We start from the raw sequence: 16490 nt of genomic DNA, 5'->3' as shown, positions 1-16490 counted from the left end.
ATATATATATATATATATATATACATATATATATATATATATATATATATATTTTTATCATGGTAAAAACTAGTGCTCTCTCATTTTTTTTGTGTTGGATATTTTTTTGTCGTTATCGAACGCCATCCAGTAAAAATTTGCAAAAACTATTACAAATTTTCTGCTTGTCGAACGCAACTATTATCTGTAAAGAAACAAAGCTAGTGTTTTGTAAACACAGCAGGAAAACGTGCAGTTGCTTTTCTTATTTACATACTTACTTAAAACGGAGCTCAAAAACAAATACATATGTACCCTCTTTATTTTGGAATATTACGGCGTTTCTTTACGACTGCTATTTATTCTGATGTTTTCATTCACATTTTTCCCAAAATTAAGTTAATTTAATAATGCAACGCGCAAATGGCAGACGTCAACAAAATGCAAAATAAACTAGTTGATAACAACAAAGGCGCCAAAAAATACCAACAACAAGTTTTATGTCACTGTCCACTATCATTCTTTACGCCATTCATTTCCTATCTTCTTTTCATTGAGAATGTGTGGTGGTTGTGCACCAACAGCAACATTTACCTAAAATTTGCAAAGCAGCTACGCAAAAGGCATTGGACGTAGAACACATCATTCATTCCTACTTGTGCTAGGCGTGATTACGACGTGGTCCCGAGAATTATTTGTAAGCTCAGCATTGTTTTGTAATCTGTTGCTGCTATGTTGAATAACATTCTTCATCTAAGATGGATAAGTAAAGTTATAGGCAAAACGATCACTCGTACGTCTGCACCAACAGCAGGTGAGCAACTTTTATCTACAACTGGCGCAACAACCACATCAACGGTATCAAGGCGAACAAGTTGTGTAGTATCGGCGAAAAGCAGTATTCTTGGATTTGGATGCGATAAGTAAGTAGTAGTAACATGCGAGTTAATGTCAATGTCAGGAAAATGTCATTAAACGCAACATATTTAAAATCCCTATTAAATACAATAGTTTAGATTGCGACACTAAGCGTGTTTCAGTGCGAAAAATGTCAGATAGCGAGGCTTCCCAAAGCACTTCAAAAGCATCAGCAAATGCTGAAGGAAAACCAGAAAGTGGCACAGCTGGCGCAGCGGCGGACACAACTAAACACAATAATCGTTTGATACATGAAAAGTCGCCATATTTGCTGCAACATGCGCACAACCCGGTTGATTGGTATCCATGGGGTGAAGAAGCTATCGAACGTGCGCGGCAAGAAAACAAACTGATTTTCCTCTCCGTGGGCTACTCAACGTGTCACTGGTGCCATGTTATGGAACATGAGTCATTCGAAAACAAGGCTGTTGCTGAGATAATGAACCAACATTTCATTAATATAAAAGTAGATCGCGAAGAGCGTCCAGATATCGATAAAATTTATATGCAATTTGTGCTTATGTTGAACGGTAGTGGCGGCTGGCCCATGTCGGTGTGGCTAACACCAGATCTGGCACCAATTACGGCGGGCACCTACTTCCCGCCCCATGATCGGTGAGTGCAAGCGTATGGAAAAGTAATAAAAGCTAACATTTTAACACTTTTAGTTGGGGCATGCCTTCCTTCACTACAGTGCTAAAAACTATTGCCTCCAAGTGGCAATCAAATCAAGAGGAGTTAAAGGTGACGGGCAGACATGTTATTACAGCGATACAAAAATCGTTAAGTGAGAAATCTACAACGGCTGTGTTTGAACCTGGCAGCGCGGATGCCAAATTGCAAGAGTCGGTACGCATATTCAAGCGGCGGTATGATCAGAACCACGGCGGATTTGGCACGCAGCCAAAGTTTCCCGAGGTTTCACGCTTAAACTTCCTCTTCCACGCTTATATTGTCACCAAAGATGCTGATGTATTGGATATGGCACTGCAAACGTTGCAGCATATCGGTCACGGTGGAATCCATGACCATGTTTTCGGTGGTTTTGCGCGCTACTCTGTGGATCGTGTATGGCATGTACCTCACTTTGAAAAAATGCTCTACGATCAAGGTCAACTACTGACGGCATATGCAAACGCATATAAATTGACGAATACCAAAATATACTTGCAATACGCTGATGGCATCTTTCGCTACTTGATGAAGGATTTGCGCCATCCAGAAGGTGGTTTCTTTGCGGGCGAAGATGCAGATTCTTTGCCTACCGCTGATGCCAGTGCTAAGGTAGAAGGTGCTTTCTACGCATGGACTACGACGGAGGTGAAAGAGGCGGTGCAAGCAAATGCGGCGCTATATGCCGAATTAAAGATTGATTTGGAACGTATATTTGAAATTTACGCCTTCCACTACGATCTGCGGCAAACAGGTAATGTAGAGCCTAACAGTGATCCACATGGTCATCTCACAGCAAAAAATATACACATCGTGCGTGGTTCCACCGGCGAAACATGTGATAAGTTTGACATAACAGAGGAACAACTTGACCGTTTACTGGTTATCACCAATGAAGTGTTGCATAAAATACGCGATCAGCGACCCCGGCCACATTTGGATACTAAAATCATTTGTGCATGGAATGGATTAGTGCTGTCTGGTTTGTCCAAATTAGCGAATTGTGGTGGACATAAGCGTGATGAATACATGAAAGCTGCCGATGAGTTGTATAAATTTATGCACAAACATTTGTACGACCCGGAAAAGAAAGTGCTGCTGCGCTCTTGCTATGGACTTGGCACAGACGATACAACATTGGAGAGCGTATCGTAAGTAAAGTGGCGTTCGAATTTCAAAGGTTCAGCTTTTACCAATTTAAATAAACTATTGCAGGGCGCAACGCATCTATGGCTTTCTAGACGATTACGCTTTTCTCATAAGCGGCTTGTTGGACTACTATAAATCTTCATTGGATGGTGCTGTACTGAAATGGGCTAGAGAGCTGCAAGAGATACAGGATGAGCGCTTTTGGGATGATACCCATGGCGCTTACTTCTACTCTGAGGCCAATTCACCGAATGTAATTGTACGCCTTAAGGAAGGTTGGAAAACATACAAATATTATTCCAGTCGAAATTGTTTTTATTCCTGCTTTTGCTGTTTTTTCAGATCACGATGGCGCAGAACCATGTGGCAATAGCATTGCAGCACGCAATCTCATACTACTCTCACATTATTTAGATGATGAAAACTATCGTCAGCGGTCCAATAAACTACTCGAATTCTTTGCTGATGTTAATCCTTTTGGATACACCTTGCCGGCGATGATGTCAGCGCTCCTTTTACATGAACATGGTCTTGATTTAGTCGCCGTTGTGGGCCCTGACTCGAGTACTACACGTCGCTTCGTCGAGGTGTGTCAAAAATTCTTCATACCAGGCATGATTATATTGCATGTTGACCCACAATATCCCGACGAAACTTATAATCAACGCGTTCAGCAGAAATTCAAAATGGTCGATGGTAAAACTACGGTTTACATATGTCATGACCGCGTTTGCCGACTGCCGGTTACCGATCCTGAACGACTTGAGCAGAATCTAAAAGAAAACTTCTTCAAAAGCGAAAACTAAATACGTTATTTCATAATTGAAAATAGTGCTTTAGCAGATGAAGCGAGTGTACTTAAAAAAATACGCCTTTATGCTCTCTGCTATACACATATGTAGTTGTTTTAGTAGACATTACTCATAGCTTTTAGATTATCTACTTATTAGCATAAACAGTGTGTACATATGCATGCACATATGTACATATAAATATTTGTTTGTATACTTGTTTATACACCTGGCGATGTATGTATGATTGTAATATTAGCAAGTCTCTGACTTATTTTGTTTGGTAAATTATCAGGGGAATAATACATTTGTATAAAGTAGAAATACAATTCAATGTTTTTTTTTCTAGTTATTTATGAGCAAAGCGAAGCGTATTCATTTCAACAACCGAGGTTGTTCGGCAGTGGTGAATCGCAAAGCACAAAAAAGGGACGCACAGTTGCTGTAATTGCGCTTTTCTTTTCTATATCTTCTGCAAATATGTAGAACTTGATGGCTACTTACTGTTGTTTTCATTTCATTTTATTAAAACTTGTTTTTTTTTAATTTTTGTGTATTTATTTATTTGTTTGACGGAACACAGCGCTCCTCGTGTTCGCTACTCACACATTTACAACGCAAAATGATAAGAGAGAAGTAAACAAACATTTCACACATAGAGTATTGCGACGCAAATAGCCGCTAATGCCTAGTGCGCCAGTGCGTCTGCGTCACGGAACCGTCATCATACCACAAGCACATGCAAAACCCGGCTTGCGGCAATTAGCAGGCGGCAAGTGTACAACACGCATGACTGCTCACACGGACGCACTTGGGCGCCTCTTTTACAATAGTTTACAATACAATTATATTCAGTTTTTGTATAATTTTATACTAAGTTTTGCTTCTTTTTCTTTTGTTAAAAGAAGATACAAAAAGGAGAAAGAATCTATTTGTAACGTTTAAAGTTAAATGTACGCAAAAAGTTCAATGAACAAATTAATTTTTAGTTCATTAATTATGTAATTATAATTTAGCAGAAGAAATTCATATTCATCACATTGAGACCCATTTGGAAGGCCGACGTCTGCATCGTCGTCGTAGTCGTTTCGTCCATATTCTAATTTTTTGTCGTAATCTTCCTTAAATCAGTGCCAGTTTGCATGGTTCGGCCACAAGTGTTGCTTATTATTTAGGTATCATTCATTTTCATGGCGGCATCGAAATTGTCCACCATAGCGTCCATGCGCTCTTGATGCTCAAAGCGTTCGAAGCGCCTTTGACGCTTAGTTCTTAATAGACGATTGCGAATTGAGGAATATTTGTAGTGCCTCAATCGTGGAAATCGGGCCTTCTTTTCCTCTGCATCATCATATTCAGGAGCGGACACGGAGTCCTCTTCATCGACCGGTTCCCGAAAAAATTCTTTCGGGTTCCGATGGATTTTGAAAATTTTAGTGTCGGCATCGTGTTTTCGTATCACACGGGAATTTGCGCTGATGCCACGTTCAGGCGGCAACTTTGTTGATGCTCCATCATTCAGAGTGCCGCAATTGCTCGCATAACCGTTGACGCCGCCACTACCACCCACTCCGCTACTAGTTATCGTAACGACATTGAAGAGCTCTGCCAGCTCAGCATCGGTGCGTTGCTGCTCCTTGAGTTTCTTTTTGTACTTGGGTGCGTAATCGAGAATGTAGAGGAGACTGTTCAGTGGCTCATCGTCGGCGCTGCCATTGACGTTGAGATTGCTAGAGGCGGTGGGTGAGGGCGCAGGCGTATTATTGGCCGTCAGTGATGTGGGCGTGGACGGCGGCGCCGGTGGTGCGCCGTGCGATACAGTGTAACGGCGATGCGGCCGTTGGCGTCGTTTCACAACCTTCCACGAAAAAATACTAGGCTCTTGCGGCACCAACTCCAGGTCAAACATTTCACCCGTTTGCGGTGGTGGCGTAGAGCAAAGTTCCACGTCGTATTCTTCATCCGATTTGGCCATTTCGATTGTCTGCTGATCGCATGCCAAAAGCAGTAACAGAGGCAGCACCAAGCACCAAAAAACATCAATTCCGGCGTAATCGGTAAGGGCGTGAAAAGAAAATGGTTGAAAAGTAGATACACAAGGTAGAAATTGTGTTACAAATGTGACTAGAAAATTTTTTGACGTTGGAGGCCAAAATACTGCTGCTTCACCTACCTGGAAAAGATACTCAGCTTCGGTGTATTTTTGGTCAGGCAGTCGATGGAACTCCGCCATCATTGAGTCGGGTCGATTTGAATAGCGTGTCGACAAGAAAATAAACAAAAACAAAGTGAAATGACGAGGAAAACGGCGAATACGAGGAGAACGGAATTTCCCGAAATTTTTCACGATTTCCTTTCCTTCTTTGTTTTCGTTACTGCTTTTTCGTGTTTCTTGTTCTCGATGTTTTTTGTTTTGCTGGTTTTTGTTATTGTTTTCACATGTGTTTCCATCGAGTGCGATGTATGTTGCCACCCTTTGCGGCGGATTTCAAACCAAACAGTTCAATTATTAGCTTTGTTTCCTTACAGGTAATTATCACAAGTACTGCTATTAAGAAATTGTTAAGCAAAAATTAGCAAAAGTGCCGTGTTTGTTTAGTTATTTATAAAAGTTTTGCAGAGAGCGCAGTTACCCACGGACTTAAAAATGGAAAACGTGTCAGCTGACATGACATTTACATCACTATTTCGCACCGACAATGAAGATCGAACAAAATGTTATCCCGCCCTCTGACTTTCAACTTCCTCCGTCAACGCCGAATTTGCGTTTTTAAATAAAAGATTGGTTATCAAAATTTCTACAAGTTCTAAGCGATGGTTTAAACAGTCGCCAGCTTCCAGGAACCACAGTGGAAAAACTTGATCGGTTTTTTCTATGATAGCTGACAACATTCGAGATCTGAGATCCGTTAAATGAGCGTATTTTGCGAAGAGTTGACGGTACCACACCATCTGATGTCGGCACACCTCGAAAACGGAGTCTTGAGGATTGACACTTTTCAAACTGCAGTCGTCCCTAAAGATTTTTGCGGCTTTTATCAGGGCTTCTGAGTCTAGTAATAAATCACCATGTGCCTTCATCAAGATGCTGGCGCACTTTTCGCATTTAAGCTGGTCAATCGCATAACCAGTCAAATACCGCTGCACCTGAACGTCAGCATTTTTCTCGACTGGAATTTCTAATTCTTCAATGACGAGTTTCTCATTTAACGTTTCCCGTTCTTCAAAATAACGATCTGCGGGGTTTAAATTATTTACTACATTTATATCGTCTTCATCGCAATCTACCCCTTTATTAACCAATCTTTCACGCAAAATATTAATTGAAATTGATTTAGCAGCTATATATCGGATTTCGTGAGCTGTAACATTGGTACTTGTCTCTCGGCTAGCTCTTTCTCTAATAAAATAGTTTTCTAAGTCGTCTTGACAAAATTTACTTAGAAAAATTTGCTGTACACTTTGGTGCTGGGCAAAGAGCTCTTTCGAAAGCATTTGCATGGACTTTATTGTTATACCTAAGCGTTCACTATATTTTATTCGGGTGCCATTGAGCGTCATTGACCGCAAAAATTCCAAATGTGTATCTAGCCTTTAGATTTTCCCCGTGTCTCCCCGTTTTATTGGACACATCAATGGATTTTCGCAGTTTAGCTCATCAAAAAGGTCGTTCATCTTTTTCACAAACATCTGCGTAGGCTTGGCGCATTCTTGTACGTTCTCATCGATGCCTAGTAAATTTTGGCTGTAGGCCATTTCGATCCCAGCAGCTACCGAATTGCTCAGTAATTGAGTTGCAAGTGAAACGCTGAATTGATAAGGTGCTGTTAATAAATGAGTCATAGTTAATTTCGGACAAATTTTAAAATTACTGTTTAATTGATCTATCTCGAACAATTTCCTGATTACTGCAATGCTCGCAATGCCGTCGGATGTTTGAATATCATCTTTTACTATAGTATATCGAATTCTTTTTATTAAATGGCAATAGTCATACATGCAAAATATTTTTATGTTATCATAAATAAAATATGTTCGACCTTCACAAATTTTGAAACGATTGAATAAACCAATATGGTTGGGAGCTTGGTCACAAACGACCGCTTTCACATTCAACCCGATTTTCTTTAATGCGTCTATATTTTGAAGTAAAATATTTTCCAAGTCTTCGCGTAAACCGTTCTTCGAAATATAGTACGAAAATACATATTTCCATTCCGAAAGTAGACCTTTCACAATGAAGAAATAAGCACTATTTGCGATTACATTCTTGCGTTTGTCTTTCCCATGATCTACAAACCCATCAATTGTGTCAATAGTTTGGTTGTACCTGAGATCTGGTTTTATGCATATTGCGTCGAAAATTAAAACGCAGAGGCGTTCGGTTATGGACTTATTTCGAACAAGTTGGCGCAAGTTTTCAAGGACATTTGCATCTAACCCCGGATCGACATGACTAACGGGGCGCCATTGCAAAAGAGATGTTCGATCTGGTAAAGCAAAACCCAAATCGTCACGCATAAAAGAATACGTTTTTGTAGATATATAATCAATACTTAGCGCCAAGGCCTTTTCGTCCTCACTGTAAGAACCTTGGTTACTATTCACGATCATTTTCGCAAAATTAATAGCGTTGCTACTAGCAGTAGCATCAGGTACAATTGCCCGAGCGTAGAATTCTTGAAGTTTTTGTATTTCTTCTTCTAAATCTATTATTTTTTTTATTTAAATTAGCCTCGTTGCTCTGATTTTTACCAGAAGCCTGAGCAAATCGTTCGCCGCTGGTTGTGGAGTCAAAGTCTACGCCGCAGATGTTTGGATGCCTAATTTCGATAAATTCTTTTAAACATTCATTTGAATTTGCTCTTGAACGTACAGAAACAATACTGGGTGAGCGACTCCTAGATGTTGTTACTGGCTCTAAATTTAGTGAGGGAAAAGCCCCTTTTAAAAGCTTAGAATTCATTACAAAGTGAGGCTCAAAATGGCGTTGACAGACAAATAAATTTCCAGTGTTTGATGGTGTCACGTTGCACGCCTCGGCCCAACTATTTTGGTAATTTCGGCTTGTAGGGAACGCGTGCAAAACAGATTGGCCGTCAGACACGCATCCCGTCACACAGCAAATCCGCATTTTCATCGACGTGGTGCAGGCATACGGCGGAATGCCATCATACCCTAATCATAAAATATGTATATAAATTTTGACAGTGAATTACCTCAATTGTTACCTTGTTTATACCGACACATAAAGCGCTTTGACCCAGTTCACTGTGATTAACTGTAAAATCAAAGCGCTTTATGTGTCAGTATAAAAAGCGTTTGTTACTGGATAATTTTTACATGAATAAACCAATATCTTCCATGTAAAACACATCTAACTAAATATGCAATATGCAGGAGCAGCTGTCATGGTAAATTTCCAATTGAAAAAGTTTGATATGCATTATATGGAAAAACGCGTGTAATTATGTGCATATGTATTAATACTACGTTTATGCAGAAGGGTCGTGGTTTTTTAGCATTTATTTTAATTTGCATATGGCGTTAGTACCAGGAAATGGTCCATGTTATATTTAAATTGGTTTTAGTCCATTCGAATTTCTTCTATTTGAATTTCTTTAATATTACAGTGTTTTAAGTCATGGTTATGCTTTTGATCTAAAAACTTCATAACCTTAGTACGGACTTCCACTTCACGATTTCATGAAATGGTGATCAAATTCATGGTTAATTTTCGTGTATAGTTGAATTCATGATATTGTGTTTATGCAGCCAATTTTAGGCCAAATTCATGAAATGGTTTCGTGAATTTGCCTACGCATAAACGTAGTATATGTATGCTGCAGTGAGTTGTACATACATATGTGCATTTATATGCATGTGTCTTTTATTTCTCAACCATAAGAGATAAAAGTATAGAATTTGCGAAACTTTATTAAAAATTGGTATTTCGTCATGGTTGCGCATATTGGATATTGATATGAGTCATACTTTAGAAATAAAAGAGACTGATGCTTTGCATTAATGCTTTAAGAATATAGCCATATACATATGTATGCATGTAAAAACGTTATCAATTAATGGAGTATGTACATATGCGTGGGAAATGCATTTTCATTTTTTGACTCCAAAACTATTGGGGTATATTCGTAGACGAAATAAAGTCGACTCTTAAAGTTAAAGTTTTTCAGCCCCAGATAAGAAGAAAGTTAGTTGCAGCTTTTTCACAGATATTCCATTGAAAATTATGTCAAAACGTTATAACTAACTTAGTGTCGACTTTATTTTAACTATGAATATGCCCCATGAATGATCTGTGAGTCTTATTGGCCTTATTCTTCGACTCTTAGGGCCAGTTTTTCAGTGCTGGTTTAAACTCAGTTTAAACGAAGTTTAGTTAAACTCAGTTTAAATTTAAACTAAGTTTAAACTTCTGACCAGTTTTTCAGTGCGAGCTTAAGGCCGCTTCATAGTTTAGTGGTTTTGTAGGGCAACACTGTTTTTTCTTTATGCAGATACAAAACTTCAGCTATTTATTTTCAGTTTTGATACGATTGAGTCTAAAGTTCTGAAAGATTATAGACGCACGCAAATTTAAAGAATTTGTTAGGTGCTTCATGTGTTGCCCGACCAAATTACCCTATGTAAGTAAACTCCAACTCAAGTTGTGTTTGTTAATTTTCTTGTGCACAGTTTTCATCTTAGCTCTTAGCTATAAACATTTCGCTTATTTATGTATGTGCCGCTATACAAATGGGTCTGTTTTCGTGAATTTCGCAAACAATTTTAATTTTTTCCCTAATCTTTCATAAAAATATATATAAATATATATGTATACTGCAACATTCATGTAATAGCAGCTGCTGCAGCTAAATTTTGTAAATTTTTTGCTTCCTAATTATTTTTCATATCTGTATAAACAAGTTTAGATATAAATTATAAATTTCGAGTCTTTATTGTTTTTACATTGGCACAAAGTGCTGGCTCATATAGACTCCGAAAAGATTCATATAAGAGTAAAAAGTTTTTTGTTTTTGAAACTCATATTTCTTACCTACCTAGGACTCCTTTCGGACTCATATATTCTGAACGCTCAGAATATGTTTGCGGGGATAAAACTCGAAATCAACTTGAAGTTAACAAGTGCAGGCATTTTTTAAATTTTACTGGAACTTGGATTTATTGTTTTATTTTTATTTTTTATTTTTTTTTTGTGGAATAATTTTTTTATATAAAAATAGATTTTAATCTGCAAAATACTAAAATTGAACGGTCTACGGTCTACATACATTGCCGGAACAAAGTATTGGCACAGCAAATTTTTCACAATGTATGCAACAATTTGTATTCTAATATTTTTCCGCCAATTTTGTATAAAAATATGGTTCATTCGCGAAAATTCAGCAAATTTTAATGCAAATTTTAAAATTATTAATCAGATTTTTTAGAATTTTTTGAGTACGCAGTTTTGCAGCCCATTAAATTCTAGTAAAAAAAAATGCAAGTTTGGAGTTAGTCAAAAATCGCACTGATTTTTGAGATTTTTTTGTGTTGAAGGTGTTTTGCATTGTCTCCATATAAAGTATTTTTGAATTGTTTGTATGGAAGAGACTGCGTGAAAAAAAATCCCAAAAATCAACGGTGATCCCTAGCTACTTAAAACTTTTACTTTATTACAATAAAATTGATTGAGCCACAAATCTGCATGCCCCAAAAAATTGTAAAAAATCTGATTAAAAAGTTGAAAATTTGCATGAAAATTTGTTGAATTTTCGCGAGTTTTGAACAAAGTTTAGGAATTATATTTTTATGTTTTTTGTTACAGAATGAACCATATTTTTACACAAAATTGGCGGAAAAATATTAGAATACAAATTGTTGCATATATTGTGAAAGATTTGCTGTGCCAAATACTTTGTTCCGGCAGTGTATGTGTACTTGCATAGACTTAATGGATTTAATTTTGGACAATTTTGCACAAATTTAAACATGATGGATGTGTGTTATGTATGTTAAATAAGCGATGCTGAAAGCTGAAAACTAATACCAGACAGAACAAGTAAAGACAAGAAAGAAGAAATATTTTTTACTTTTTACACACTTGATTATCCAGCAATGATATTTCCATAAACAATTATAACATACTCACCCAATTTAAGTGTTGGGATAGCACCTGGTCTTAGAAACATCCGACCAACGTCGGACAACTCGAAATGATCCACACACACAAAGGAGTTGTGCGGCGAAAGATTATCATTATCCTTGATGCGGAGATTCTTCCTCCATTTGGCCACCTCACTTGCGTCCTTGGCGAACGAAAAAAACCGCCTCTCGCTATCGTTAATGCAATTTTGTACACGACACTTTCGCTCACGGCTCATTTTTAAGCAACTAGCAACTATAGCTATATAATTTAACTATATAATATATAATAATAATAGTATATAATCACAATTTTGTTTACAAATCTCGACTGCCTACCTTGCAAGTTTCTTAACGTTTAAACGTTACGTTTTTTAATTTTTAATTAATAATTTTAATACCTGGCGCGTTCCGTTTCCGTTTTCCTTTTTTCTTTTAATTAATTGGAAATAGAATTACAGTTACATGGAGTGGGATATTATATGGGACCAATACCGGTTTGGGACCAAATGCCCACCCTATACTTCCGGTAGTGCATTCCAGATTCCACATTCCCCGTGGGTTATCTCCCTATACTTTCGGTAGTGCATTCCAGTGATTTCCGGTAGTGCATTCCAGATTCTTTTCACGATTTCCTTTCCTTCTTTGTTTTCGTATTTGCTTTTTCGTGTTTCTTGTTCTCGATGTTTTTTGTTTTGCTGGTTTTTGTTATTGTTTTCACATGTGTTTGCATCAAGTACGATGTATGTTGCCACCCTTTGCGGCGGATTCAGGCCAAACAGTTCAATTATTAGCTTTGTTTCCTTACAGGTAATTATCACAAGTACTGCTATTAAGAAATTGTTAAGCAGAAATTAGCAAAAGTGCCGTGTTTGTTTAGTTATTTATAAAAGTTTTGCAGAAAGCGCAGTTACCCACGGACTTAAAAACGGAAAACGTGTCAGCTGACATGACATTTACATCACTATTTCGCACCATTTGTTCGCTTGCTCATCTTCTTCTCCAAAATTATTCTTTACAATCTCATTCTCATAATAATGTGACGTCACGCCCAGTTGCTGTCAGCTGGATTGGCGCAATTTTGTATTCTATCATTCTTTGAGTTAGCGGTATCAAAGAACGTGGATAACAAGAAGGGACACGTTCTTTGGAAGGGACAACTCGTTATAATTGTGGCGAATGTGCGCAACAGGGGAATGCCTTCTCTTTTCATCCAATCAAAAAACGCACTAGGGCACGCCCCTGTTGCGCACTTTCGCTACAATTATAACGAGTTGTCCCTTCTTGTTATCCACGTTCTTTGATTCGGTATAATACCAGAACCAATGATATCGTTGTAAACAAGGCGATTACAACAAACACACCATTTTGACATTAACAGGTCTATTCTGCACGTTACCGAAGATTTTGTGACCGGAAAATTTTATTACCAAAAAATGTTACCACTTCTTGTCACCGCAATTCTAGGTACGTTGGTAATGCAGTAAAAATATTTAGCAATTCAGCTATGAAGATTTGTGGAAATTCCTGTATTGCATATTTCACGGGGCAATATTTTGTTACCAGCTTATAAGATTGTAACCAAATTTACCGGTTACAAGAGAGCACAGAATGCGAAAAAGGTTTAAAAATTGACAGACACTTTAATTACCGGTTACAAAATTTATGTTACCAGCGCAGAATAGACCTGTAGGAAGGACCGCGGCGAAAATCTAAATTCGCAAGTAACACCACCTTGTATAAATTCGCCTTGCTTGTATTCTATCATTCTTAGAAAGACTTGACTGTGTGAAAGGGGCATTAGGTACACCAATCCGAATACAACCCTGCTAGAACTCGTTGTTGCCATACTGAAAATATGCGAAGTATGACAGTTGATAATTTTGACGTTTGTTCGGCCGGTTCGTGAAGTCTTGTGAGGATTTTCGCCTTCTTTAACTTTTTGGATTTTTGTTTCACAGCGTCCGAAATTTGTGCGAAAATAAATCCGCTTGAATCCAAAGAACTAGAGCCTTAACTGTCAACGGAAAATGTCCGCCTTCCCGGGTACATTCGCCTTCGACGAATATGGTCGTCCTTTTATAATTTTGCGAGAACAGGAACGCGAAAGGCGCATCACGGGCAACGATGCTATCAAGGTTTGATATCACGGTTTCACTATGAGAAAATATTTATAAATAAGCTTAATTTTGTACATTAAATATATTTTCTTAAAAATGATCTGATCTTTTGGGTGGTGCTCTATTGTACGTGCCAGATTTTTACAGACGGACACAGCTGCGTTTGTAAATCATCTTTTTTAACAAAAATATAAGAGATATTTGCATAAGTTAACTTTAAAATATTGAGGTCAATTTAAAATGTTAATTTCGATATTAAGGTTCTATTGTTTTGTTTTTAAATCGTTTTATATTACATGAAACCATCTCAGGTGCGCCCTTATGACGTCACTCGGTGTTCATGTTTATATGCACAAGTGAGGTTAAAGACACAGCTCTTTGTTGTGACTCACTGGCGAAGGAATTTTAATGAAGAAACTATACCAAACTAATTTCGTCACCAACATTTTCGTATGACCTGCGACAGTTCTTATAAATATTTACATTACAGAGCCACATCTTGGCAGCACGTCAAATTGCCTCTACCCTGAAAACCTCGCTCGGTCCCAAAGGTTTGGATAAGATTATGGTTAGCTCTGATGGCGATGTTACAGTTACAAATGATGGTGCTACCATTTTGAAGTTAATGGAAGTCGATCACGAGATTGCCAAGCTAATGGTGCAACTGTCACAATCACAGGATGACGAAATCGGTGATGGCACAACCGGTGTCGTTGTTTTGGCAGGCGCTTTGCTTGAGCAGGCTGAGAGTCTCATCGATCGTGGTATTCACCCCATTCGTATTGCTGACGGATTCGAATTGGCTGCTCAATGCGCTGTAAAGCAATTGGAGGCTATTGCAGAGCCCTTCCCGATCGACCCGAAGCACAAGGAACCCTTGGTGAAAATTGCTATGACCACACTTGGCAGCAAGATCGTGAATAAATGTCATTTGCAAATGGCAACCATGGCCGTCGATGCTGTGTTGAATGTGGCCGATATTGAGAAGAAAGATGTCAACTTTGAACTAATTAAAATTGAGACTAAGGTTGGTGGTCGCATGGAAGATTCAATGCTGGTGAAAGGTGTGGTGATCGACAAGACCATGAGTCATGCACAAATGCCTAAAGTGCTGAAAGATGTAAAGCTTGCTATTCTCACTTGCCCATTCGAACCACCAAAGCCCAAGACCAAGCATAAGTTGGATGTCACTTCGGCCGAGGACTACCGTGCTTTGCGCGAATATGAGCAGGAGAAATTCGCTTTGATGATCAAGCAAGTTAAAGATGCTGGTGCTACCTTGGCCATTTGCCAGTGGGGTTTCGATGACGAAGCTAATCATTTATTGCTCCAAAACGAACTGCCTGCTGTACGTTGGGTGGGTGGACCCGAGATTGAATTAATTGCTATTGCTACTGGTGGCAGAATTGTGCCACGCTTCGAGGAGTTAACTCCCGACAAGTTGGGCAGCGCTGGATTAGTGCGTGAACTATGTAAGTAAGCACTTTCGCTTATTACTAGCCTAACTAATAACGCAAAATTTCTTTGCAGCATTTGGTACTTCCAAAGATAAAATGTTAGTCATTGAGGAGTGTAAGAATTCCAAGGCTGTTACTATTTTCCTACGCGGTGGTAATGCCATGATTATAGCCGAAGCGAAACGTTCTATTCACGATGCTTTATGCGTGGTACGATCGCTTATAAAGGTGAATAACAAACAACCGTCAAATTATAGATTTGCTATAACACTTTTATTTTTTGCAGGATAACCGAATTGTATATGGTGGTGGTGCAGCTGAAATCAGTTGCTCTCTGGCTGTTGCTAAGGAAGCCGATCAATTGTCAACTTTGGAACAATATGCTTTCCGTGCCTTCTCAGTGGCTTTGGAGAATATACCTCTGGCCTTAGCCGAAAATAGCGGTTTGCACCCTATCGAAACCTTGTCGGAGTTAAAGGCCCGCCAAGTTGCTGAGAAATGTCCCAGCTTGGGAGTTGATTGCATGCTCTCCGGGGACTCTGATATGAAAAACCACAATGTTGTCGAATCGCTGCATTCCAAGAAGCAACAGATCCTATTGGCCACACAATTGGTGAAGATGATACTTAAGATTGATGATGTGCGCTCCAGGGACTCACAGTAAATGTGAAAATAAATACGAACAGCATTAATAGATAAAATCGTAAACCGTAACGCATCACCGCCTCATCTCTTCTTTTTGTCATCGACCGCATGTCTGTCCTACTTTTATAAAAAATAATCACTATAATTCATTCTTTTAGAAGTGTGCGTTCACTGCTTATTCATTAAAATTTGTTTGCTTGATTAATAAAGTACTAAAATAATGAACAAATTAAATCTTAACGTTTCATTTAATTATTAAATACATAATTGAAATATACAAAGGAACATTTGGAGCTTATTTTGCTAACAATGGGAATAAATTTGGGTACCATCGGTTTGAACTTTAAACTCGGTAATTGCACTTTCCCTGCTGGGCCTATTTTCTCTACACTTTTTTGCCGTTGATACGTTTTAGTTGCTTTCGGTTAATTTGATCGAAGAATAGCAGTCCCGCCGCACGTTCTACCGTCTCTGGCGGCACTTGGAACACCTGCAGTGGCGTGTCATCACTGATAACTTTGTTAGGCATTACATACGCTTCCATATCGAACTGATGATCAGCCGTTTCACCCACAATGATTTTGTAAAAGTGTGTCGGTACCGCCACAGTATTG

The 16490-nt window shown here is 38.5% G+C and overlaps 4 protein-coding genes across 7 annotated transcripts in view; 2 read left to right on the top strand and 2 right to left on the bottom strand.

Moving 5' to 3' along the window:
• Positions 1–362: 362 nt before the first annotated feature.
• On the top strand, positions 363–3639 carry LOC118743191 (uncharacterized protein B0495.5). 3 transcript variants are annotated; one of them, XM_036475736.1, is made up of 6 exons: positions 364–676; positions 738–902; positions 991–1512; positions 1566–2720; positions 2785–2993; positions 3061–3639. In XM_036475736.1, the coding sequence occupies exons 3-6, from the start codon at positions 1028–1030 to the stop codon at positions 3522–3524; spliced, it is 2313 nt and encodes a 770-aa protein (XP_036331629.1). In that variant the 5' UTR covers positions 364–676; positions 738–902; positions 991–1027; the 3' UTR covers positions 3525–3639. The 3 variants fall into 3 exon arrangements, with proteins under 3 accessions (XP_036331628.1, XP_036331629.1, XP_036331630.1); XM_036475735.1 differs by having other exon boundaries at positions 363–902; XM_036475737.1 differs by lacking the exon at positions 364–676 and having other exon boundaries at positions 814–902; positions 996–1512.
• A 415-nt stretch (positions 3640–4054) lies between these two features.
• Positions 4055–5929, bottom strand: LOC118743192. 2 transcript variants are annotated; one of them, XM_036475739.1, is made up of 2 exons: positions 5683–5929; positions 4055–5496 (listed from the first exon to the last, which is right to left on the bottom strand). In XM_036475739.1, the coding sequence occupies exons 1-2, from the start codon at positions 5743–5745 to the stop codon at positions 4681–4683; spliced, it is 879 nt and encodes a 292-aa protein (XP_036331632.1). In that variant the 5' UTR covers positions 5746–5929; the 3' UTR covers positions 4055–4680. The 2 variants fall into 2 exon arrangements, with proteins under 2 accessions (XP_036331632.1, XP_036331633.1); XM_036475740.1 differs by having other exon boundaries at positions 4055–5493; positions 5683–5924.
• A 7592-nt stretch (positions 5930–13521) lies between these two features.
• Positions 13522–15972, top strand: LOC118743188 (T-complex protein 1 subunit epsilon). Its single transcript, XM_036475733.1, has 4 exons — positions 13522–13792; positions 14265–15246; positions 15305–15459; positions 15518–15972. The coding sequence occupies exons 1-4, from the start codon at positions 13685–13687 to the stop codon at positions 15893–15895; spliced, it is 1623 nt and encodes a 540-aa protein (XP_036331626.1). The 5' UTR covers positions 13522–13684; the 3' UTR covers positions 15896–15972.
• A 131-nt stretch (positions 15973–16103) lies between these two features.
• Positions 16104–16490, bottom strand: part of LOC118743190 (endonuclease G, mitochondrial) — a 1438-nt gene continuing 1051 nt past the window's right edge. Inside the window, exon 3 of the mRNA XM_036475734.1 lies at positions 16104–16465. Coding sequence (XP_036331627.1) covers positions 16262–16465 — 204 coding nt within the window. The 3' untranslated portion in view covers positions 16104–16261. The remainder of the gene's footprint in view (positions 16466–16490) is intronic.

This window comes from Rhagoletis pomonella, unplaced genomic scaffold (assembly GCF_013731165.1).
Source record: "Rhagoletis pomonella isolate Grant_MI unplaced genomic scaffold, Rhpom_1.0 Rhpom_scaffold_00007, whole genome shotgun sequence".
In the NCBI taxonomy this organism is placed as follows: domain Eukaryota; kingdom Metazoa; phylum Arthropoda; class Insecta; order Diptera; family Tephritidae; genus Rhagoletis; species Rhagoletis pomonella.
The sequence above is the reverse complement of the archived record's forward strand: the minus strand, read 5'-3'. Positions and strand labels throughout refer to the sequence as shown.

Bases quoted from the DNA above. Each gene is read 5' to 3' on its own strand.
- LOC118743191 (XM_036475735.1), top strand. From the start codon at position 712: ATGTTGAATAACATTCTTCATCTAAGATGGATAAGTAAAGTTATAGGC. The intron at 2,721-2,784 runs GTAAGTAAAGTG...AAACTATTGCAG, and splicing joins ACAACATTGGAGAGCGTATC to GGCGCAACGCATCTATGGCT. The intron at 2,994-3,060 runs GTTGGAAAACAT...CTGTTTTTTCAG, and splicing joins AATTGTACGCCTTAAGGAAG to ATCACGATGGCGCAGAACCA.
- LOC118743188 (XM_036475733.1), top strand. From the start codon at position 13,685: ATGTCCGCCTTCCCGGGTACATTCGCCTTCGACGAATATGGTCGTCCT. The intron at 13,793-14,264 runs GTTTGATATCAC...TTTACATTACAG, and splicing joins CGGGCAACGATGCTATCAAG to AGCCACATCTTGGCAGCACG. The intron at 15,460-15,517 runs GTGAATAACAAA...TATTTTTTGCAG, and splicing joins TGGTACGATCGCTTATAAAG to GATAACCGAATTGTATATGG.
- LOC118743192 (XM_036475739.1), bottom strand. From the start codon at position 5,745: ATGATGGCGGAGTTCCATCGACTGCCTGACCAAAAATACACCGAAGCT. The intron at 5,497-5,682 runs GTAGGTGAAGCA...GCATGCGATCAG, and splicing joins AAGCTGAGTATCTTTTCCAG to CAGACAATCGAAATGGCCAA.